This window comes from Cervus canadensis, chromosome 18 (genome assembly GCF_019320065.1).
Source record: "Cervus canadensis isolate Bull #8, Minnesota chromosome 18, ASM1932006v1, whole genome shotgun sequence".
Lineage (NCBI taxonomy): Eukaryota > Metazoa > Chordata > Mammalia > Artiodactyla > Cervidae > Cervus > Cervus canadensis.
In genome coordinates this window covers 13963146-13987513 of record NC_057403.1, presented here as the reverse complement: position 1 = coordinate 13987513, position 24368 = coordinate 13963146, and the positions used below count along the sequence as shown (strand labels likewise).

Below are 24368 nucleotides of genomic sequence, written 5' to 3'. Positions count from 1 at the left end.
TACAAAAATTTGTGGGTGTCCAGTATAAAATGAAAATGTGGGATTTCTTGTTTTTTTAAAAAGTTTTTTTTCTGGGATTTCCTTTGTGGTTTAGGGTTTCCCTGGTGGCTCAGATGGTAAAGAATCTACCTGCAATGCTGGACACCTGGGTTTGATCCCTGGGTAGAGAAGATCCCCTGGAGGAGGGCATGGCAACCCACTCCAGTATTCTTGCCTGGAGAACCCCATGGACAGAGGAATGTGGTGGGCTACAGTCCATGGGGTCACAAAGAGTCAGACACGACTGAGCAACTAACACATTCCCTGGTGGTCCAGTGGTTAAGAATCTGCACTTCCACTACAGGGGCCATGGGTTTGATCCCTGGTCAGGGAACTAAGAGTCGGCATGCTGCCTGGTGAAGCCAAGAAATAGACAAATAAAAAAGATTTTTTTTAAGAAAAGCTTTCCCCCTCCCTCCCCATCCCCCATTTGCTACTGAATGTTGTGCTCCCCGGGCACCAGGATAATCACGGACAGACCCTCAAGAGGGTAGGGGGTCGTGGAGTCTGCCTGAGGGCAGACAGCCAGGAATCGGTCATCAGAACCCTTCAGGGAAGTGGGACGTTGCATGAGCACGCAGAGCCTGCTTCCTTGTTCCGTCAGCTTCAAAACGCAGAATCACCAGTCACAAAACACAGAATCAAAATTCACGACCCGCATCAGGCTGATTAGTGGCTGTAGAGCATTAAACCAGTGGGGTTCACACCCAACCCACTCCCTTCTCTGCCTGGGCCGGCTGCGCAAGGCTTCAGAGACACTGTCCTTGGCCCGCAGTTCATGTTTAGTTCAGACACGCAAATGGCTGGGCTGCACCCAAATGTCACCCCCACCCCCACCCTGCCCCTGCCCGCACCCTGACCCCTGACCTGGTTAAAACACAGATGCTTATCCAGGGGGGTCTGGATGGCGCCTGGAATTCTGCTTTTCTAACCAGCTCCTGGAGGCAAGGCCGATGCTTCTGATCTGGGTCACACACACTTAGAGGTGCAGGGAATGGTGAGAACACGATTTTAGAGTACTGACCCCTCATCCCAGCTGAACTGTCATTAACGCTAAACACTTGCCCGCTCGATTCCGTGCGGTTTTCGACGTGGCCAGTCACATCATCTGTGGGGAAATGACAGACCTGTGGCTCCCTCTCCACCCTTTATCTGATTAACGGGGCTCCCCTTGCTCCTACTCTGCAGGCAGTGTGTGCGTGTGCGTGCGTGCGTGTGCGCGCGTTTGTAAACCATGAATGGGTGTTAATTTTGTCAAATGTTTTCTCTGCGTCAAGCTTGCTAGGCCTCTGCGGCTACTGTTTTGGGCTTGTTGCAAGCTGGCAGGCAGAGGAGCGGGCTCAGATGTCCTGGGGGAGGTGTCCGGGGTCAGGGCCAGCAGTAGGTGGGGGCTGGCCGCCCATCCTGGCCGTGGGCCCCGGGGCCAGATGTTTGGGCTTAGCTGCCTGGCCAAGCGGGGATAAAGTGACCGGATAATTAAGCACCCGCTTCTTTGGGGCTGGCAGAAGGTGGCAGAGGGTGGAAGAACCTTGGGCCCGGGTGCCTGGGAGACCCCGCCACCCTGGCTTGCAGACAGTGGAGTTGGGATTCTGAACCCCCAGGGGGGACCCTCTGGGGAGGGGGGCTGGAGCGAGGGTGCACCTGCTCCCATCTGGGGATGAAAGAGGGCGCCTCTGGCTTCTGAGTCAGGGTGCCACCCTTGGAACCCCGACGAGCCGGGACAGCAAGGGGAATGCAGGCAGACACCTTCCCCAGGGCACCAGTCAGCAGTTATTTAAGTCTTAGGGCTTAATGGGACCCAGGGGGAACAGAGGATTCTCAGCGTGCTCCTTGGTCTGTTGGCAGGGGCAGACAGCTCATCTACCAAGACCCCCAGACAATATCCCTCCCCACCCCCAGCAAGTAACTGGACCCTGCTGGCCTTTGCCGGACCGCGGGGGCGCCAGCTCCGTGACCTTCCAGGACCTCAGAGCCAGGCTCCGATCTGGGGAGAGGGAGGAGGAGGGGAGCTGAGGGATTGACACTGTGTTATTCTGAGGCCCTGCAGCTCCGCTGTGTGACCCTGGGCAAGGAGCCTGGCCTCTCTGAGTCTCCAAGCCCTTTCCGAAACAGGGGTCAAGTTGCTCCCTCTGAGGGCTGTAGGGAGGGTGGGAGGTAGTGTGTTAAGAGTCCATAATGGGGCTTCCCTGGTGGCTCAGTGGTAAAGGATCCACCTGCCAACTCAGGAGATGCCAGTTCGATCCCTGGTCCGGGAAGATCCCACATGACCTGGAGCAACTAAACCTGGGCGCCCCAACTCCTGAGCCTGTGCTCTAGAGCCCAGGAGCTGCAACCACTGAGCCCACGTGCCTCAGCTTTGGAGCCCACACACCCTCGAGCCCGAGCTCTGCAACGAGAGAAGCCACCACCGTGGGAAGCCCTGCACCACAGCCAGAGAGGAGACCCCACCCTCTGGGACTAGAGAAGGCCCACGCAGCAATGACGACCCAGCACAGCCAAAAACATATTTAAAACAAAGAGAGCCGCCAGCGTGTGGGACACAGAGAAGCGCAGTGAGAAGTGGGCGTGACCCCTCGTGAACTCGTGCCGAGCTCTGCTGTCACCTGCAGTAACACTGCTAATCCTCACGACCACCCCAGGAGGCAGGAGGCCTCTACTCCCCCCTTGGACAGATGGGGAAACAGAGACTCGAGAACGGAAGTTAACTTCCGGAGGCCCCACAGCCAGCACATGGCCTTGAAGCCAGGGTGAGCTGACTGGGGGCACTTAACACCTTGTGAGCAAGGGCCCTGGGTCAGACGGGCCTGGGTTCTAGTCACGAGCCTACTGCACACTCCCTGAGTGATCAGGGCACAGGACCAAACGTCTCTGTGCCTCAGTGCCCTGACCTATAAAGTGGGGACAATTTGGTAATAACGATCACATGGAGAGTAGGTGTCAAGAGGCAGGCCCTGTGCAAAGCACTCTCGCATAGGCACTAATCTATCAGGTAATCATCACAGCAGCCCCACAGGCTGTGTATTGTTACTATCCCCCTTTAAGAGACGGGGAAACTCAGACCAAGCAGTAACTGACTCAGGGTCAGTCCCGCAAGGGCTCAAACTCAGGCATTTAGGCTCCAGAGCTCACCCACTCCCTGCCGAGCTGTGGAAACAGTACCCTCCTCAGAGGCTGTTCATGAAGATACAATGACATCATGCGTGCAAAGCCCTCCGCACAGAGCCTTACCCGTAGGAAGCGCCTGGAGAACATTAGTCATTATTACTATGACGATGAGTTCAGTCATTCAGAAGGTATTAATGGAGGGGGCATGTTGTGTCAGGCTCCATTCTAAGAGCTGGACATACGTCTGTGAACAAAGATTTCTGCCCACGTGGGGCTTCATCATCGCCATCGTCATTGCCATCGTGATTACCACCATCACCTCCACTATCCTCATCACGACCATTGTCACTTCCATCATTCGTCACCATCATGAGTCATCATTGTGACCTTCAAGACCGTCACCGCCACCGTGATCACCTTCAGCACCCTCGTTATCACCATAATAATCATCACCACCGTCACCACCACGATCGTCTTCACCCTCACCAGCATCATCCCCATGACCGCTTCCATCATCGTCATCACATCACCGTCACAACAGCTATCGCCATCATCTTCATGACCGTCATTGCCACCATAAATATCACCATGACGATCATTACCTTCAGGATAGCTGTCACCACTGCCTTCATGACCATCATCACCATTACGGTCACCTTCATCACCTCGTGTGGTGCCTGAGGCATTCACAAACAGATCGTCTTGTGATTCCACCTCCCCCAGTGCCCCAGAAACATCATTCACACTTCGTGTTTAAGTAGATACTTTGGTTTTCCTTTGTTGTTGTTGTTGTCTGGGAGTGGCTTAAGTCCCTCCCATATGGTCACACATCTCCCCGCAGAGGCCTCTCTTCCCACTCAGGGGTGGTAGTGGTTGGGACAGGTGTGGTGGGGGGCCAGGCCACCTCTGCCAGTCTCTTCACAAACTCACCCAGCTGCCCCAGACCCTGGGCGGCCTCCACCAGCTGGGTCAAGCCCAGTCCCAGGGCTCGGCGCTCCTGTTGATCTCGCTCCAGGGCCTGGTTCAGCCTCTGCAGCTGGCTGCCCACGTCCCTCACAGCGGCCACCAGCTCTACCAGGGCAGGCGGCTCGCAAGCCATGACCCTCACAGGTGGCACTGGGACCTCACACGGGCCCAGAGGGCCTGAGCTCGGACTGGGAGCTGGCCCAAGGGAGAGGTGGTCAGGGGGCGGCTGATCCAAGGGGTGGGCCATAGGAGTCAGATGGTCCCCAGATGACCCCACAGGGGTCACAGTGGGGTCAGGGGCTGAGTGTGGAGTCTGGGTAGGTGGAGAGGTTACTTGGGGGCTCTGGCTTGTGGCTGGTTTGAAGTTCTCAGTGGACAGTATATCCATGCTTGGGGCGGGAGACAGGCTAGACTCCGAGGCTGGAGATGTGGAGGGGTGATGGGGCCCCGTGAAGTTCAACTGGGGGTGCAGGCTGGGCTTCACTGGAGAGGGAGACAGAGGTTCTGTTTCCAAGGAAGTTAGAACGGACTTGGCAGTAACCACAGGGGCTGAGGTGAGGTCAGGTGTCATGGCGCGGTAAGCAGTGGTAGTCAGGTGAGGGCTTGTGGCAGGGTAAGGGGTGGTGATGGGGTGAGCGGTCGTGGTGGGGTGAGGGGTTGTGGCGGCATGAGGGGTGGTGGCGGGGTGAGGGGTCATGATGGGGTGAAAGGTTGTGACTGGCGTGAGGGGTTGAGATAGACTGGGGAGTGGTGGTGGGATAAGGGGTCGTGGTGGCGTGAGGGGTTGTGGTGGGGTAAAGGGCAGTAGTGGGGTGAGAGGTCACTGTAGGGTGAGGGGTCGTGGTGGGATAAGGGATCGTGGTGGGGTGAGGGCTCGTGGTGGCGCGAGGGGTCGTTGTGGGGTAAAGGGTGGTAGTGGGGTGAGAGGTCGCTGCGGGGTGAGAGGTCATGGTGAAGTACGGAGCCGTGGTGGGGTGAGAGGTCGCTGCGGGGTGAGAGGTCATGGTGGAGTATGGGGCCGTGGTGGGGTGAGAGGTCACGGTGGAGTACGGGGCCGTGGTGGGGTGAGGCCCTGTGGAGCGGTCTGGGGAACTGGAAGGTTCTGGAACTGCGCTGGGCTGGGGAGACATGCCCCGGCCTGGGGCTCTGTCCAGCTCCGGGGTCAGCCCTGAGGTAGGGGAGAGGCGGGTCGCCGCCGCCGGTGCAGAGGGGTCTGAGGTGAGCTCCTTGGGCGCGGTGGGCGGTGGGGTGGGCGAAAGCCCAGAGGTCGGCGCGGGAGCGGCGGCGGCGTCAGGGGAGGGCCCGGTAAGGCTGGGGCTCGTCGAGGTGCGGTGGATGCTCCCCCGAGAGGCCGCGGCCGGGCTGGGCGGCACCGCGGAGGGCGCGTCAGGGGTAGCCTCCGGCGTTGAGGCCGCCGTGCGGGTGAGCAGCGGTGCGGAGGCGGACGTTAGCGGAGGGCCGGCGGACCCCGGCGCATCGGAGGAGGCTGGTGAAGGGGCGGCGGGCGCGGTCCTGGCCGTCGTGGGCCGCAGCCGGCGCTCTGGCCACGGTCTCCTCGGGGAGCCTGGCGGAGGAAAGACAGACGGCCGAGGTCAGGCCGCCCCGCCCACCTCGCGGCGCGCCCCGCCCTCCAGACGGTACGGCCAATGGGGAGGCGCGGGGCCTTGTGACGTCACGGGTCGCCGGCAGACTTCACCCGGCCCTAGTGCCCCACCTCCCCGAATGCTCGGATGTCTCCAAGCGCCACCTGGCGTCCTCTCCTCTGGAGGATGCGGGGATGGGCGCGCGGGGAGAGGGGGACGCGGAGGGGTACCCCGGGATGCAGGATGGTTGGGGGCAGATGTGCGCAGCGGGTGTGGGAGGATGCGGGAGGGAGCCAGGGGAATGCAGGCCGGGGGTGTGGGATGCAAGAGGGGGCGGAAGGGCAGAGATGGGGTGAAGGGAGATAAAGAGGCGAAGGGCATGGGAGGTGCTCGGAGGGAATGTAGGAGAGGTCGGAATCAAGTAATCAAGACCAGTATCTTTTTGCCCTATTTTTAAACAATCAAAATTAATGCGAAAGATCCACAATGAACAAAAAGTCAAAATTTTAATTCAAGGCAGGATCCGGACTACCTCACTGGAATCCCCCCTGTAATTGGCTGTCAGATCCTGGTGAGGTAGGTCGGATCCGACTTAAGTTAAAATTTTATTTACTTCATCGTGGATTGTTTTTGCATTCGTTTCTATTTTTTTAACCTATGGTATTAAGATTTTATCTTCATTACAAAATGCTTGGAATGCCCCCAAATTTTAGGCCTGAATAGGAGAAACCTTCCCCTCTTCCAGGCAAATGTGATTTTTAACCTCTTGTGACAGATGAAGGAAATCAGGCCAAGAGGGCAAGTAATTTGCCTGAGGTCACACACTGACACAGTTTGAAGGTTATAAGACAAGGTCTGAGCCCAAGTCCTTTGCATCCAGAGTCGGGGCCAGTAAGTGTCACTTTCTCAGCGGTGGGAATGTTCTGTGCTGGCCAGTATGGTAGCCGCTGGTCACCTGTGGCTTCTGAGGACTTGAAATGTCGTTCAACTAAGGAACCAAATGTTTCCTTTTTCAATTTTTAACATTTTTATTTTGGCTGCACTGGGTCTTCGTTGCTTTGTGCGGGCTTCTCTTGTTGGGGAGCACAGGCTCCAGGGCACCTGGGCTTCAGTACATGTGGCTCTCGGGATCTAGAGTGCTGACTTCCATAGTTGTTGCGCACAGGCTTAGTTGCTCTGCAACGTGTGGAATCTTTCTGGACTAGGGATCAAACCCATGTCCCCTGCATTGGCAAGTGAATTCTCATCCACTACATCACCAGGGAAGTTCTCAACTTTTTTTTTTTTTTTTACTTTGAATGGATTTCTTTTTGTAAATTTTGTAAATTCTTTTTGTAAGTTTTTTTAAACAACAAAAAAGTATGGAATACTTCACAAATTTGCATGTCATCCTTGCACAGGAGCCATGCTCATCTTCTCTGTATGGTTCCAACTTTAGTATATGTGCTGTGGAAGCAAGCACTGTAAGTTTTTTTAATTAAAGTATAGTTGACTTACAATGTTGCATTAGTTTCAGGTGTACAGAAAAGTGATTCAGTCATCGATAAATATATATTCTTTTTCAGATTATTTTCTCATACAGTGTTTGTCGCTTAGTCATGTCCGACTCTTTGCGACCTCATGGACTGTACCCTGCAAGCCTCCTCTGTCCATGGAATTCTCCAGGCAAGAATACTGGAGTGGTTAACCATTCACTTCTCCAGGGGATCTTCCCAACCCAGGGATCAAACCTGGGTCTCCTGCATTGCAGGCAGATTCTTTATAGTCTGAGCCACCAGGGAAGCCCCGATTTTCTCGTGTAGGTTGTTACAAAATAGTGAGTATAGTATCATGTGCTAAACAGTAGGTCCTTCCTTTTTCAAGTTTTTGATTAACTTAAACAGCTGCCTGTGTTGGTAGCTACCATATTGAATAGCACAGCTTGACTGAATTCCACTTTTCTGCAGGGTCCCTGAGGTGCATCATGTCCCCCTGCAGGGTCAGAGGAACAGTTAAGTAAAGGGCTTGGCCTCCAGCCAGGCCACCTGGATTTAGACCCCAGATCCGCTGCTTCCTAGCTGGGTAACTGTGGACAAATGACTTAACTGCCTTGAATCTCAGTTTCTTCCCCTTCTGTAAACCACAGACGATCCATGTATCTCCCCTATAACCATGAGGGTTCAGAGAGCCTGTGCATGCACAGAGCACTTATGCAATGCCAAGCAGGTAATAAGCATTCTCATCATTACTTATATTGCCATAGGCATTGATATCTGTGCCTCAGTTTCTCTCATCTGTGAAATGGGCACAATTATAGCACCTACATCACTCATTAGGCCTCGTGTGGCTGCTACAAGGATTAACATATATAAATGTTAAAGACTAATACACATAAAGTGCACAGAATAGTGCGTGACATATGGTATATTGCTCCATAAATGTTAACTGTTTCTGGTTATCATTTCAAGAATCTCAGCTTGGTTTGTGTTCACAGGGGCTCAGATACCCAGAGAGGTATTGGCTTAATTTTTTAGACCCAAGGAACAGAGAGTTAAGCCAATCATACTCCCTTGTACATTGTCATCAATAGTTCCTGCAATGTCTCCTCTTGTTTTATTTTTTCCCCTCATCTTCTCCCATAGGAACCTCCAGTCTAATGTGTTTCATGTGTGGTCTTAAACAATATAGAATGCATAGATGTTTTCATGTTAATATAAAAGTGTATGTATATTTTAGGGTTTGTGCTTTTAATTTCTGCAAATAACATTCTGCTGGACATCTCATTGTTTCTGAACTTCTCAGTATTATGTTGTTAGTACCTATGCATGTTGCTGTGTATACAGCCTGCCATTGCTTTAGCCACTGCATAGAATTCCATCAGGTGTAACCATTTCTCTTCTTCCTTACCCTTCTCTTGGACACTTAACTTGCCTCCCATTCCCTAATACATCCTCACACATATTCCTTTGTAAGCCTGTGAAAGAATTTCTCTGGATGCAAAGAGCCGACCCATTGGAAAAGACCCTGATGCTAGGAAAGACTGAAGGCAAGAGAAGGGGGTGACAGAGGATGAGATGGTTGGATGGCATCACTGACTCAATGAACATCAGTTTGAGCAAACTCCAGGAGATAGTGAAAGACCGGGAGAACTGGCATGCTGCAGTCCATGGGGTCACAAAGAGTCAGACACGACTTAGTGTCTGAACGACAACAACAAACAGATCTAGGAGCAGGGTTGCTGGATGGTAATGTATAATCATATTTAATTTCACTGAACAGCTCTAGGTTGCTTTTATTGATTGCTCTATCCAGTGGGGATACCTGTCTCCCCACACCCACACCCACACTTGGTATTATCGACCTTTCCACTTTTTTCCCACACTTGTCAGTTTTCATTTGGATTTTCTGACTCATTATGAGCGTGAGCATTTCCAGACATACATGCTGGGCATTTGGGCTTCCTAGTCTGCAAATCGCCTGTTTGTGCCTTTCCCCCCATTCTCTTACAGGATTTCCTGTCATTCTTTGGTTGATTTGTCAGAGTGACGAACATGATACAGGTGCGGGTTTCTCCACTTCGGCCCTGTCGCCATGTGGGGCTGGCTGGTTCTCTGTGGTGGGGGGTTCCTTGTGCGCTGGAGGGTGTGTACAGCAGCCTGGCCCCCACCCACCAGGGACCACTAGCCTCCCCGCTCCCAGCCGTGACAACCTGAAATGCCTTCACGTCTTGCTAGTTATCCCAGCTGAAGACTACTGGTGTCGATAGAAATATATTCAGGATATATTTCTGCCTGGTCTTTCTGGGGTGAGAGCTGGGTCACCACTGGGAAATCTGCAATCCACCTCTCCATTCTGTTGTTGCTGTTTAGCTGCTGAGTCGTGTTCGAATCTTTATGACCTCGTGGACTGTAGCCCTCGGGGCCCCTCTGTCCATGGGATTTCCCAGGCAAGAATACTGGAGTGGGTTGCCATTCCCTTCTCCACCACCTCTCCAGCCCACCCCACAAACACCCTGCCACATGCCTCACCTGTGTCCCCACGGAGCCTGGGAGCTAGAGAGGGGTGGCCTGAGCTCCTGGTGGTGCCAGGGGGGCCAGGTGTGGCTGCAGTGGGGGTCTCCTTGGCCGGGATTCCTCCTGAAGGTGTGTCCCCCGTCTGGGAAGGCTCACGACAATCCTTGTCACCTTGAGAGATAATAGAGAGAACCGAGTAATCCCTGTCTCTGTGTTCTGAGGCTTTCTTCCCAGGATGCCAGCTTTTAGGAGGACTCCGTCAAGAAGAACACAAATAGGAACTACTTTTCCTGTTAAAATGTCAACCCACCAAGGGCAGGCATGCTCCCTGGGTCTGTGTGTTCTCAAAATGTGTTCTAAGAAATGGCTGCATGCTCGTTCGTGGTTCATTAGTCTGTGATCGATTTGATTTTTTTCATTAAAACATACACTGAAAAAAGGGGACCTGCAGGGCTTCCCTGGTAGGAGTCTGCCCCGCAGCACAGAGGACGCCGTGGCACAGGTGGCACTGGCAGGCAGATTCTTCACCACTGAGCCACCAGAGCAGCATCCATCTCTCTAGACATTGTCCAGCTGCCCTCACAAGTGGGTGCAGATCCTCAGGCCCGCCTTTATCCCACATCCTTGCCGCTGAAAGACATGTTAATTTTTGGCAAGCTCGTGGGGAGCTGGTGGGCAAAGAAGTTGCAGGTTCCCTACAGATGACCAACCTGAAGCCCAGAGAAGGCAAGGAATTTTCCTAAGGTCACACAGCTAAGGGGCAACACTGGGCTTCAGATCCAGTAGGCCTACCTGGTTCTGAATGGAGACCTCTTTCCCTGTGGGGGCAGATAGAAATAAAGCCCGAGGCTGGCCTCACCCCTGGTCACCTCCCCCGCCCCCCGCCTGGCTCACTCTGCTCCAGCCAGGCTGGGATCCTTGCTCTTCTCTCAAGACCCCACCACAGGGTCTTTGCACATGCTGACCCCTCTGCCCAGAAAGCACCTTTAGCTCCCTCTCCAGGTTCCCCATCACAGCTGACATCTTTACAATGGACCACAGACCTCACCCCCTGCCGCCACCCCTACCAAGAACTCCACTTCTGCCCCACCGACCTCACTGCTGTGTCTCCAACCAGCTGAGCACACTCCCACCTCATGGCCTCTGCACGTGCATGCTGACTGCACTTTACGGAACACTCTCCAACCAAGTATTTGCATGGCTTTCCCCTTCTTTTTCTCCTTTTTCCTTTCATTTTATTTATTTTTGACTGCACTGCATGGCAGGTGGGATTTAAGTTGCCTAACCAGGGACTGAACCCTTGCCCCCTGTGTTGGCAGCGCCAAGTCTAAACCGCTGGACCAGCAGGGGAGTGCCCCCGGCCTCTTGAGCCTGTCACTTAACTGGCATTTCCCTAGTAAGTCATCTCTTGACCATTCCATTTTAAATGACAATTCTTCACACACACCCCTTTCCCCTCTCTTTCTCGGTCCATCCATGTTCCGAGGGGTTGGGACTCATGCCTGCCACACAGCAATCATCTGAGGCATGAACTAATGCCTGTGTCTTCAAACTCCATCATCCAGGAAGCCTCAAGAAATGTTGCTTCAAATGAAATGGAAAGAGAATTCAACCTTCATAAGCTTCCATCTTCACCTCCTGTGCACTCTCTCTAGACCTACACGGCAAACTTGCAATTGTTTGTTCATTCATCCATTCAACACAGATCCCATGGAAGACAGACTAATGTTCCCCAAAGATGGCCAAGCTCTAACCCTTAGAACCTGTGAATATGTTACCTTTCATGGCAAAGACTTTGCAAACTGACTAATGGTCCAGTCCTTGAAATGAAGGGTTTATCCTATATTAACCCAAGGGGACCCAATCTATCACACAAATCCTTATTCTTAGAGAATCTATCCCAGCCGTGGGTTTCCCTGGTGGCTCAGTGGTAAAGAATCTGCCTTCCAGTGCAGGAGACATGGGTTCAATCCCTAGGTCGGGAACATTCCCTGGAGTAAGGGAATGGCAACCCACTCCAGGCAAGAGGAGCCTAGTGGGCTATGGGGTCCCCCTAGTCCATGGGGTCACAAAGAGTTGGACACAACTGAGTGACTAACACACACACAAATCCTCACTGTAGTGACAAATATATAAAGATTAAAAAAGGACCACAGAGACGCAACATTGCTGACTTTGAAGATGGAGGAGGGGGCAGTGCACCAAAGAATACGGGAGACTCTAGAAGCTAGAAAAGGCACAGGGAACAATCTTTCCCTTCAGCCTCAGAAGGTATACAGCCCTGCCATCTTTGATTTCAACTAGTGAACGACCCCAGCAGGGCTTCTAACCTCTAGAACTGCAAAATAATAAGCTTGTGTTGTCTTAAACCCCAAATGTGTGGTGGTGTTATGGCAACAATAGAAGCTGACATAGCTAAACCTGAGACAGCTAAAAGTCTAGTGGAGATGACATGTCCTCAACAAGCAATGTCTCAGCTCCCGTCATCGCTGCTCAGAGAAGCCCCTTCCTCATGCGGTCTTCTGGTGGAAAGGATGCCATCTCCACTGTGAGCTTTTCCCCACTGCTCTACTAGAAATAATCGCTGTGTCCCTGGGACTCTACAGCTGTTGTTCATTTACGGTAAATAACTCTAACAAGCAGTGCATTGCGGTTTTAAGTGATTTCACACACATTTTGCTCGTTGAATTGGGACCTGAGGTCACCCAACCCCTTGTCCTAATTCCAGTGTAGTCGCAGCTGGAACCCTGGCAGCCAGACTCCAGAATTCACACTTGTAATGACTTCAGTAATTCCCCAGTACAACAAGCAAACTGTGTGCGAAATCGTTTAAAATGGATCTCAGCCGCAGCTCCTGAGTTCAACTTCCCCGAGCCTCATTCCCCTCCCTCCCACCTGAAACACAAGGGCAACACCAGGACCTCTGAAAGAGTGAAAGTGTTAGTCGCTCAGTTGCGTTCGACTCTTTGTGACCCCATGGACTGTAGCCCGCCAGGCTTCTCTACCCATGGGATTCAGGACTTATGTCACCCAGTTAATGGCATGTGTTCCTGGCACTGTCCTTGACTCTTTCCAGGGACCCTGGAGCTGCGGCTTTGTTTTTACCGAAGTAAGGAATTGCGGCTCAATGAAGCGGAGTCATTTTTTTCCAAGGCCCCCTTGCTAATAAGGGCAGAATTTCTGTCTGTTGTTTCCACCTCTCCCCACCCAACCCTGCCCCTCTTCCCAGTACTAAGGTTGCACATGTGACCCCCGGGATTTCCATCGCGCAGTGCCTAGTTTCGTACTTATCTGTGCTCACACACCCCCTCTCCCCCACCACGAACAGGCGCGCTCTCAGAGGCCCGGGCACGGCCGCCCTCAAAGCTGCGGGTGTCCAGCCTCCGACCGTCTCCGCCGCGAGGGGGCGCGACGAGACGGGGAGGCCGTGCCCGGCTGCAGAGACCGAAGGCTCTGGAATCCTGGCCACACGGCACGGAAGAGCATCACCGCTGGAAACTGAGCCCTAAGTCACGAGTCCAGTGCCCCCGAGCCCAAATCTCGGCGGCCCCAAGGCCGGCTAAGCGCCCCCGCCCCGTCCCTCCGGCGGAAGCACGACACCTAAGCAGAAGACCGACCCGGGCGGCAGGGGCAACTATAACACGCTTCATGCTTTTATAGCCGCGGGCGTGGGCCAGCTGGCCAATCAGGAGGCGTACCAGCGCCTGTGACGTCACATGGCGCTGGGCCATTGACGTTCACCCTCCCCCGCCCCTGCAGCCGAGGCCCCGCCTCTCTCACCGAGGCATGCGGAGTGCGCATGCCTGCTGAACGCGCGAAAAAGGCGGGATCCCGCGCGGAGCGAGCAAAGCACGCGACACCTAGGGGAGGGGAGGGGCCGGGAGAGCCGGGCGAGGCAGCCGGCCCGTGGGAAGCGGAGGGACGGAGGGTCGGCGAGAAGGACGAGGAGACGGAGGAGGGAAGAGGGGAGAAGCGGCCGCGGGCCGCGGGGTCGGATGGGAAACAGCGAGGAGGCTGGGCGTGGAGTGAAAGAGAAAGGAAGGCGGGGGAGAGAGAGAGAAACTGGGAGAGACAGGAGTGATGAAGCATGGCCTTGACAAGGAGAGAAAAGGTGAGAAAAATGGTGAGAGGCCGATGAGCGATAGAGACGAGGAGGGGGAGACAGAGGAGAGGAGGAAGACAGACACGGAGCTGAGAAGATAAAACTGACCGCAGAAAGCAGGGTGAGGAACAGAGAAGCTGAGCGTGAGACGCTGAAAATGACAGGAGGAGGGGGAGGACACAGGAGACGTGAGGAGAGACTGGCCGAGAAATAGAGGGAGAGACAGAGCCGGGAGGGCGGGCAGTGAGGAATGGAAGGAAAGAGCCAGACGCCGGGGCGGGGATAAAGAGAAGCTGACCGAGGTGGGGGAGGGCGGAGAGAAACAGAAATGGTGGGACATGAACTTGATGAGGAAAGAAAATGAGAAAGGTGACGAGAAAGAGACATGGTCGGTGAAAAAGAAAAAAGAGTGATCGAGGTGCGGAGGGTGAGAAGTTGAAAAAAAGTGAGAAAGAGGAGCAGAGAGGGATCAAGAGAGACTGAGCAGAATGGAACAGATCTCTCTCTCTCACAGACACACACACACACACAGACACACACACACACACACACACAGGAGAGAGGAGAGAAATAGGCACCATCTGAGCCGGTCAAGGCCCCGAGTGTGACCACACACACACACACACACACACACACACACACAGGAGAGAGGAGAGAAATAGGCACCATCTGAGCCGGTCAAGGCCCCGAGTGTGACCACACACACACACACACACACACACACACACACACACACACACACACAGGAGAGAGGAGAGAAATAGGCACCATCTGAGCCGGTCAAGGCCCCGAGTGTGACCACACAGATGGAAGAAGGAAAACAGGCCACAGGGAGACAGAGGCCATGGGGCAGCGGGGCCTGGAGCTGTGGGGGCCCCCCCAGCCCGCCTCCGAGCCTCAGCCCCGCCCAGCCCAGAGCATGCGCTGGGAGAAGAGGCTTGAGGGGCTGGGGTGGGGCGGCGGCGTGGTGACGGCGTGTGCCTCCGTGTGGGGACTGGGGAACTTCTGCGGAGGCTCTGGCTCCAGGGACACGGGCTTTGACATCAAGGCTGATTCCCGGAGGCCCCAGAAGGTCTGCAGGAGGACTGGGGGCCGGGCTCTGCTGAGCCTGGCTTGATTCTGAGACTCAGGGCGGGGCAGAGGAAGGGATCTCGCCTTCTAGGTTCTTGTAGGACAGTTACACACAAGCCCAGGGAGGGAAAGTTCTTAGCATCTCTGGAGCCGAGGAAAACCTGCCTGCGGTCTCGGAGACCCGGGTCAGCTCATTCAGGAGGGTCTTTCAGGAAGCCCGGCAGGGAGACGCCCCTCCCCACCCCATGCCTGCCCCTCACCTGTGCTCGGAAGGCGCCTCGTTGCTGGGGCGGGGGCCCCTGAGCTCCCCGTTGTTTCCCGGGAGAGGGTGTGTCCGGGCACCCCTGCAGCAGTGGTCCCCTTGGCCAGGTCCTCCCCCGAGGTGGGGTCCCAGGTCCAGGGGGGATAGTCCTCCTCGTCTGCGTAGCCTGGGGAGGAAGAGGGGAGGGGAGAGCCCGAGCCGACTCAGGAGTCCTTGCCGCTGCTTCTCCTGAGGTCCTTGCCGGGATCTCCTGGCGCCACTCGGGGTCCTGCGCCCCGCTCCGCGCCCCGCCCCCCGTACCAGTGCAGGTGACGTCCCCCGCCCCGCACCCCGCCCCCCGTACCAGTGCAGGTGAGCCCCACATCCTCCTCGTGGTCGCAGTTGTGCTGTCCCCACGCCCGGGCGGGGCAGTCGCTCAGCGAGGATTCGCTGCCCTTGCAGCCCACGTCGTCCAGCCAGATGGGCCCGGTGCCGGGGCCGTAGTGGGTTTTGCCCACTCGAGGCCGGATCCTCCCGCAACCCAGCTCCCAGCAGGCCACCATGCCGTCCCGCAGGTCCCAGCCGTCATCACAGACCGTCCCCCAGCGTCCGGCATGCCACACCTCCAGCCGCCCGGCACACCGGTTGGGCCCATCCGCCAGACGAACCCGGAACGGGCCTGCTGGTGGGAGACCCAGATCAGGAGGGGTCAGAGAGGGTCCCCAGGGGCCAGCCTCACCCTTCTCATTCCTCTACTCACCTGCTGCGCTGGTGGGGGAGGGGGCCGGGTCTGTGGATGACTCTGGAGAACCTTGTCCTGGGAGCTCAGCGGATGGCTCCACGGTGGCCTCGGAGGTCACTAATCGGGGGCCCTGGGTGGTGGGTGTCCCCACAGTCTTAGAGGTCCGTTCCCGGGGGGCTCGAGAAGTCCGAGTCACGGTGGTGTGCGAGGTCAGCCTGTGGGGGGCCTCCGTGGTCAGCCTGGTGGTAAACTCGGAAGTGGGTCTTTGGGAGGCCCCCATGGCTGGGGTGCTGGTGGTGGTGGTCCGTGAAGTCAGTTCTGGGGGACTCTGGGTGCCCGGGACCCTGGAGTGCTTAGTGGTTGGCATCGCTAGGGGCTGAGTGGTCGGTCTCTTTGCGTTCTTAGTCACCCACTTCTTGGTGCTCTTGGGCATCTTCCCTGGGGCCTTGGTGGTGGTTTTCTCGGGGACGCTGGAGGTCCGCCTTGCAGAGGGCTTGGTGGCCAGCTCCCCTGGGAGCCAGGCATCTGGGTCTCTGCCCAGGCTGGGGATCCAGCTCCAACTGAAGGGGTCTGAGATGGAGTCCAGGCCGGGGGTTCCTGGAGATGCGGGGGGGGAGGCGGCAGGGGAGACAGCAGACACCGTGAGGTCCCTGGCCAGGCCCCGCCTTCTCCTGTCTCCCCCTGCAGGCGGCCACCGAGTTCCCAAGCACTCAGCCTCACCACAGGTGGCATTCGAGTGTTTCCTATGAGCCAGGCCCTGTGCTGGGCCTGGGGCACTCCATGGCCACAGCGGCCCCATCCTGCCTCTGAGCACTTGCGGTCCTGAGCTGCCTGCCCACCTTCGCCCCCTCACTCTGACCCATCCTATCTACCTCGCCGCTGCCCTTCTCCTGTACCTGCTGACTGGTCACCACCCCTCCAGCGTGGCACCAGGTCACTCCCCAGCTCAAAACCCTTCTGTGGCCCCCGGGGCCTTGGAGAGGAGAGGGAAAGAGGGAAAGCGCCCCAGCTTTGTGCTCTCAGCCTCCACGGCTCACCCAACATCTTTCTGGGTAGCACAGGGAAAGTGGCAGATGCCACGGGTGATGCTGAGGGTGAGTGGTGCAGGACGAGGGTCAGTCTGGCCCTTCACCCCCGGCTGCTGGAGGCAGGGGGTCCCTCCCAGCCCTGGAATCGTCCTGCCTGGTTGGAGTGTGTTGCTCGCCTGGGGGCCCAGGACCACCCAGGTCATCTCTGCTAACAGTGTGGCTCATGAGCGCCCGTGGGCCACCAGCCACATGGGGGGATCCAGCTCCTGAAAACACTCTGCCTCCGGCTGGGAGAGCATCCCTGGCTGGCAACACGTCACGTGCATGATCACGTGTTTTTGCCGGAGAGGGGGGCGGATTAAGTGCTGTCTGCACCCCTCCCCTGGGAGAGGAGGCTTCACAAGGGTCTCTCCCGTACCCCGCCCCAGCTGCCTCCTCCCTTGTGATGTGAATCTGGGCCCTTCCACTGCAGGAAACCCTGCTCCTGAGTCTGACAGCTTCTCTGACCATTGTGAACCTTTCTAGAAAACTGTGGAACCTGAGGGTGGTCTTGGAGAACCTCCCGAGTGACAACGTATCACACGGGCTCGTGTCTCTGTCCCTCAGTAAGCCCCAGGCCTCTCTGAGGCCAGGGCTGCATTCCTAGTGCTCTGAGTCCTCGGGACCTGGCTCAGAGTCTGCCGCTGGATGAAACAAGGGCGCGTGAGAGAGCACAGGCCAAGGCTGAGCTCGCTTCAGCTGGCCCTCCACCACACCGGCTTCTCGCCACCTCTCGGTGCCCCTGTGCCTGCTTCCTTTCATCTCAGGGAGGACACAGCTCCCCTCCAGGAGGGAGACCCCGTGATTCTTGGTAGGAAGGAGAGGAGGAAGGACCCCAGCTGTGCCGCTTAGTTGCTGTGTGACCTTGGGCAAGTTACTCAACCTGTCTGTGCTGCAGTATCATCACCAGGCTTCCCTGCTGATGGTAGAGAGTCTGCCAGCAATGTGGGAGACCTGGGTTCCCTCCCTGGGTTGGGAAGATCCCTTGGAGGAGTGCATGGCAACCCACTCCAGTATTCTTGCCTGGAGAATCCCACGGACAGAGGAGCCTGGTGGGCTACAGTCCATGAGGTTGCAAAGAGTTGAAGACAACCAAGCAACTGACACTAATATCTTCATCAGTAAAACTGGTGTGTGTGCATGTGTGTATGTGTGTGCGCACGCACACACTCAGTTGCTCAGCTGTGTCTGAATGTTTGCAACCCCATGGACTGCAGCCCACCAGGCTCCTCTATCCATGGGATTTCCCTGGCAAGAATACTGGAGTGGGCTGCCATTTCCTTCTCCAGAGGATCTTCCCAACCCAGGGATGGAACGGCATCTCCTGCATTGGCAGGTGGATTCTTTACCACCGCACCTCCTGGGAAGTCCCTCACGTGGGCATAACGTCCATCAGTTTGGACTTATCCTGAGGTGTGAATGGGGTCACTTGTGTGAAAACAGCCCTCCCCAGGCAGGGGTTAGGAGGCAGGCACTCAGTCAACGTTAGTGCCAGCGTCAGTTCCCATTTCATCCTCCAAGAAGCCCTCCAGGGGCCAGCATACGGCAAGGCCTCCTCACCCGCGCAGGTGACTCCAACGTCCTCATTGTGGGCACAGTTGTGTTTCCCCCAGGGAGCGGCGGGGCAGTCTGCGAGGGCAGCCTCGGTCCCTGCACACCTCACGTCATCCAGCCAGATGGGGCCAGCACCCCAGCCGAAGCGGCCAGCGGTGGGGTCCGGTTGCCGCGGCCCCCCACAGCCCAGCTCCCGGCAGACCACGGCCGCGTCGCGCAGGTCCCAGCCATCGTCACACACGGTCCCCCAGCGTCCGGCATGCCACACCTCCAGCCGGCCCGAGCACCTGCTGGGCCCCGCCACCAGGCGCAGCTGGGGGGACCCTGGAGTGGGGGGGACACAGAGAATTCGAGGCAGGCCATCCTCCGTCTTCCCTCCATGCATTCACCCAGAAGGAGACCCCAGCTGGCCCAGACGCTCTGTGCTCTCCTCCCCTCTGTCCTCTGAGCAGGGAGGGGGCACCCGGGGGGCTGCGGGAGGGGGAGGGCAGGAAACCTACGCTCAGCCCCACACTTGGGGTTCAGGGGAGGACGGGGGCTCACCGGCGTCCGGCCCAGGCTCCTGAAGGGCGGTCGGGAGGGCGGGCAGAGCTGAGACGCCAGGCGTCCCCTGGGCCTGGCTCGCCGTGGGGGGCGGGGGCCTGGATGCGGCCCCCCTGGGCCCCGAGCTGTTGCTGCCCGCTGCTGGGGCCGTGGGAGGGGCGTACCCGAGAGGCATACCTGGGGCGCGGGAGGGGAGAGGTGACCACCAGCCCCTGCTTGTGGCGGGCGGTTCCCCGACCACCAGCCCAGGACCACCATGGGGGGGATTCACAGGTGAGCATGAACGGGGCAGGCGGGCCACCTGGACAGAAGGAGTGCAGACACCTGGGAGAACCTTCCAAAGACACACAGTGCCCCCAGCTCTCGCCCCTCTGGGTGAAGCCCCCCAGACCTCCCTCCCTGGCCTCTCCCCGGGGCTGCCCTCACCGTCACACACGGCCCCGGCGTCCTCCCGGTGGTGACAGTCATGCTGGCCCCAGGGCCGCGCTGGACAGAACCGCAAAGCCGTCTCGTTCCCCCGACAGCGCAGGTCATCCAGCAGGATGGGCCCCGCGCCCTCCCCGAAGAAGGCGCCCCCAGGGGCGGCCAGCGCGCCCCCGCAGCCCAGCTCCCGGCAGGCCACGGCGGCGTCCCGCAGGTCCCAGCCGTCGTCACACACGGTGCCCCAGCGCCCGCCGTGCCACACCTCCAGGCGGCCGGCGCACCCGTGGGGCCCGTCGGCCAGACGCAGCCGGGGGGCCGGGCCTGGACATTGGGGGGGTGGGGGGGAGCAGAGAGGAGGGAGACTGCAGTGGACAGGCAGGGACTGCGGCGGCGAGGATGGGGGAGCGGGCCTAGGCCGCGTGTGGGTCCTGCTCCACACCCGGTATGGGGCTGCAGAGCAGACCCTCCACCCTCACAAGTGAGGAAGAGGCTTTGAGACGGGCCATCTGGATGGACGGGGTGCGGGGGGGGACCTCAGGAAGATACACAGGACCCCCCAATTCTCACTGCTCTGCTCCGTCCACCGCCCCCGGCACGTCCCTGTCTCCCCAGGGGAGAGCCCAGGGCCCGCCTTCCAAGCAGGTCCCCATGCCCCAGCTGCCTTCCCCAGGCCTGCAGGGCAGGGCTTCTCAGCCTCAGCTCCCCCGACACGGGCGCTGTCCCCAGCACGTAGGATGTCCGGCGGCCTCTCCCAGCTCCACCCTAGACGCCAGCAGCCCCTGCCCCCGAAAGGCCTGCAGACCCCGCCCCTGTCACCCTAGCAGTGGGGCTGAGAGCTAGGCTAGAGGTTTGGGGGCCTTTCTGTTAGGTGTTTGTGGCCTGAGAGCAGGGCCGGCTCTGGACAGTGTGGAGTCCATCTCCAACCCCCAGTCGGTGTCTAAAGGGGACAGACCAGACAGGGTGCCACACCCCTGGCCTGCATCACCCGGCTGCATGTGCAGAGCTCCCGCAAGGCCCACCCCGAGGAGCAGAGATGGAGGTAAGACACCAAGCTCCCGGCCCCTCGATGGGGTTCACAACTTCCCGCCAGAGCTTAACCGCCCTGGGGAGCCTGGGCTGACCTTCCAGGCTTCAGAGGACACAGCTCAGCCCCCACGGTACAGCCCTCAGAGGGACCAACCTCACGGCTCCGGGTCCCCCGACCTGTGTCACCCTGGTCTCCACCCCCACCACACCCCCCACGCCAGACCCCCACATCATTCCTCTGTGCGGCCTGCCGGATGTCATGCTCTGGTGGAGCCTCTGCTCCATCTGGGAAGGGTGGGGCAGTGTGGGTGGGGGTGCGGCTCAGAGCGGCTCTCAGCTCCCTCTCCCAGTTCCCACCCACTCCCTGAAGCATTTCCTGGCCCCTGCGACTTAGCAGCAGCAGCAGCAGCCCCCTGCCTGGGTGGGTGGGCGGATGTCTCTGCCTCCAGTGGGTCCTTCAACTTGCCCACCCCACATCTGTGCGCCGGCGCGCCCTTTGCTGGCTTCGTCCTCGTCCTGCAGAGCGAGGGCTCCCAAGTCAGGAGAGCGAGGTCTGGGTCAGTGCCCACGTGCATGGGGCTGAATGAGTGTGGGTGTCGGGAGGAGGGAGGAGGGAGGGAAGAAGGAAGAGAGGAAGGAGGGAAGGGGGCTGGACACCTTTAGGTGAGTGGTATGGGGGCGTGGCCCGCGGGAGGGGCGTGGCCCGCGGGCGGCGCACGTACCGGTGCAGACTAGTCCTGCGTCCTCGCTGTGGTCGCAGTTGCTCCGGCCCCACGGGCTTCGGGGACAGTCTCTTAGGGTCTGCTCTCCGCCTCCGCACCCCACGTCGTCCATCCACACGGGCCCCGCGCCCGGGCCGAACCGGGCCCCCCCGGGGGCGGCCAGCGCACCCCCGCAGCCCAGCTCCCGGCAGGCCACGGCGGCGTCGCGCAGGTCCCAGCCGTCATCGCACACGGTGCCCCAGCGCCCGCCGTGCCACACCTCCAGGCGGCCGGCGCACCCATGGGGGCCGGAGACCAGGCGCAGCCGCTCTGCGGGGCGGGCGGGAAGGGGCACTGTGAGGGGCCTCATGGAGGCGGCTGGTACACCCTCGTTTTCAGTCTGGGAAGACGGAGGCCCCGAGGTGTCAGGGGCCTGAGATCGGCCTGCCAGCCGGCCAGTGGCAAAAAGTCGGTCTGGACAGGGCAGGGGGCCTGGGGACCTGCCGGGAGTGGACACCCGGCTCTACTGACCAGGCGGGGATCCTGGGCCTGACTGAATCCCTGGGGACGCAGTGACCCCCTACCCTGCACCTGGGGGTCCCCAGTTTGGCCTGACCCCTTCTGGAGTTGTTGCAGACGGAAGGCCTGCCTCGGACTTACCCTGGCGGGGGGCTCCAGCAGTCAGCACTGGGGCCCTGGTGGACTTGGCCAGCTTGGGTGGCCGGGGGCTCTTCTTCCGGGAGCCGCTCTGGGGGGTCCCAGCTGGGCGGGGGGCTGGGTGAGGAGGGGGACAGTGGGGGGGGGGCGGTTGAGAGCTGAATCTGGGGCTGCAGGTCAGTCCTGAGAGCCCCCAAGGGTCTGAAGGGGGCGTTGCGGGGGCCCCGGGGAGGGTGGAGGAGTCGGGCCTCTGTCCCTTCTCCCTCACGGCCAAAGCAGGAGACAGAGCATGGGCGGGGGCTCACCAGGCGTCACCGGGGGCTCCTCAGAGCTGGGGCTCAGCTCCCCTGCCAGCCCCGGCCAGGGGTCCCCGTCCAGGACTGAAGGTGGCTCGTCACGGTCCCTGGAGTCCGTCCCACGCTGGCCTTGGGGACAGCAGCGTGTGGCTGGAGGGCACGCTCCCTCCTGTGGGCCCATCTCAGGCCTGGGCTGCCCCACCCCACCCGGCGTGGCTGCGTTTCACCCAAGCCAAGTAGGTTCCCTATCAGTTTTTACCCTTGCCTTCTTCTCTGTGAAAACAGATGGTTTTTGCTGACACAGTTGATAAGTGGCCCATGAAGAATAATAGTCAGGAGACCCCCTGAGGGGAGGGACAATCCCCAGTTCCAGTCTGTGCAGACCAGCTCTGGCCCCTGTAAGTCTTCCTGCACCTCTTTAGGTGGTGGGAAGCACACGTGCAAATAAATAACTCTGGCTCGCCATCTGCCTGATCCAAATTCTGTCTGTATGAGCTCCTCGTGTGAGTTCATGATAAACTCATAGTTGTCCTTTACAGAGCTGCCGGCTTTATCAGTCTCAAAGTTCCTTCCAAATATTTTGGAGGATGTTCTTCGATATCCCTGCCGTCCAACACCCCAGTGCTATGGACAGGGCAGGCTCTGAGTGAGGCAGGGATAGGGTGTCTGGACTTCTGGATGCTCAGACTTACTGGGCTGAGGGTCCCTGGGCATTGAGGAGGTTGAGGATCCCTTACCTGCACAGACGACCCCCGCGTCCTCCTCGTGTGAGCAGATGTGGGCCTTCCAGCCCCGGTGGGGGCAGAGGCCCAGCTGCCGCTCCCCGCCCCGGCAGGCCAGTTCACTCAGCCACACGGGCCCTGCGCCCTCCCCAAAGAAGGCGCCCCCAGGGGCTGCCAGCGCGCCCCCGCAGCCCAGCTCCCGGCAGGCCACGGCGGCGTCCCGCAGGTCCCAGCCATCATCACACACGGTGCCCCAGCGCCCGCCATGCCACACCTCCAGGCGGCCGGCGCACCCGTGGGGCCCGTCAGCCAGACGCAGCCGCTCTGCGGGGACAGAGGAGAGGCTGTGACACCCTGGAGACCCCGGGGCCGGCTGGGAGGACAGGGGCTGGGGGCTGTCCTGCAGGGGCGTGACCAGGAGCCCCTTAGGAAGCAGGAGGCTGGGTGACTGCGTGGTCCTGCGGAAGTGCTGTGGGGGTCGTGGGCACATGCGGGTGGCCAGGGTCCAAGGGAGGGTGAGCCTGGGCCAGGCATGGGGAGGGCCTGGAGCTGAGCGAGCCGACGGGAGAAATGTTTGGAGCCACTTACCAACAGCCTGGGTCCCCATCAGAGTCACTGGAAGGGAGGTTGGAGGAGTGAGGCAGTGAGGTCCTCCTCGCGCCTCTGAACCAGAAACCCTGCCGCCGGGAAGGACGACTCGGGCCCAGCGCCTGGCCAAGGCTCAGGTCCTTGGGATGGGCGGAGCCCGGAGGCCTCAGGTCTGGGCAGGAGGCCAGGCCCTTGGCGCTCCCCCCTGGGGGCCTGGCTAAAGGTGAATGATGGGTGAACCCCCCCCTGCAGGGTCAGGGCTCATGGAGGGGAGAGGAAGTCCTGGGGTCTCCTGAGAGGGTGGGACCCAGAGTGCCTGAGGTCGGGTCCCTGGAGAATCAGAGGCGGCCAGATGTCCTGTGCCCGCCCCCCACCCCCCTCGCCCCGCACCAAGCAACAGGGATGGGGCCCTGGAACTCAGAGGCTTTGCAGTGGGTCAGCTCAGGGGTCAGAGGGCCGGGCCTGGGCCCCTGAGCCCTGGAGGAGGGGAAGGGTCACTCACCGAGGAGGCAGGCCAGGACCCTCATGTTTGCAGAGTCAGGGTGGGGACAGGGTGGAAGCAGACGGGAGCAGGAGCAGGGAGGAGGGGACGGCCGACGCAGGAGGGAGGGGAGCGCCTGCCGGAGGCGCCCTGGACCCGGGGAGGAGCAGGCGGGGGCTGGACGCTCTGCAGGAGGAAGAAAGGCTGCCGAGGAGGCAGCAGGGGACAGGAGCGGGGCGGGGAGGGGGCTGGCCAGCGGCTGAGGCCTGGGGAGGAGGGCGGTGGCGGGCGGGAGGGAGGGTGTCCAACTGCAGACACCCACACAGGAGACAGCCGGCTGGCCAGGACTGCTGCGCTCAGAGAGGCTTGGGGGGCGGCAGGCTGCAGGGGAGGATCCCAACAGGAGCGCCCACCCATCTGCCTCTTCTCCTATCCCACCAGGGTGGCGTGCCAGAAGCAGAGGGCTTTG

At 59.0% G+C, this 24368-nt stretch overlaps 1 protein-coding gene and 1 non-coding gene across 2 annotated transcripts; both read right to left on the bottom strand.

Moving 5' to 3' along the window:
* Nucleotides 1-3896: 3896 nt before the first annotated feature.
* SSC5D (scavenger receptor cysteine rich family member with 5 domains) lies at nucleotides 3897-24142 on the bottom strand. The gene is given in 15 exon segments (XM_043435328.1): nucleotides 3897-4831; nucleotides 4833-5674; nucleotides 9701-9856; nucleotides 15119-15286; nucleotides 15464-15781; nucleotides 15860-16438; nucleotides 18469-18786; nucleotides 19006-19182; nucleotides 19432-19749; nucleotides 21177-21485; nucleotides 21816-21929; nucleotides 22118-22237; nucleotides 22846-23154; nucleotides 23419-23445; nucleotides 23921-24142. Coding segments are annotated over 15 exon segments (4644 nt in total). The 5' UTR covers nucleotides 23946-24142; the 3' UTR covers nucleotides 3897-3967.
* Nucleotides 7049-7155, bottom strand: LOC122421785. The gene has a single exon (XR_006263602.1). It is a non-coding gene; the product is annotated as a U6 spliceosomal RNA (small nuclear RNA).
* Nucleotides 24143-24368: the final 226 nt, after the last annotated feature.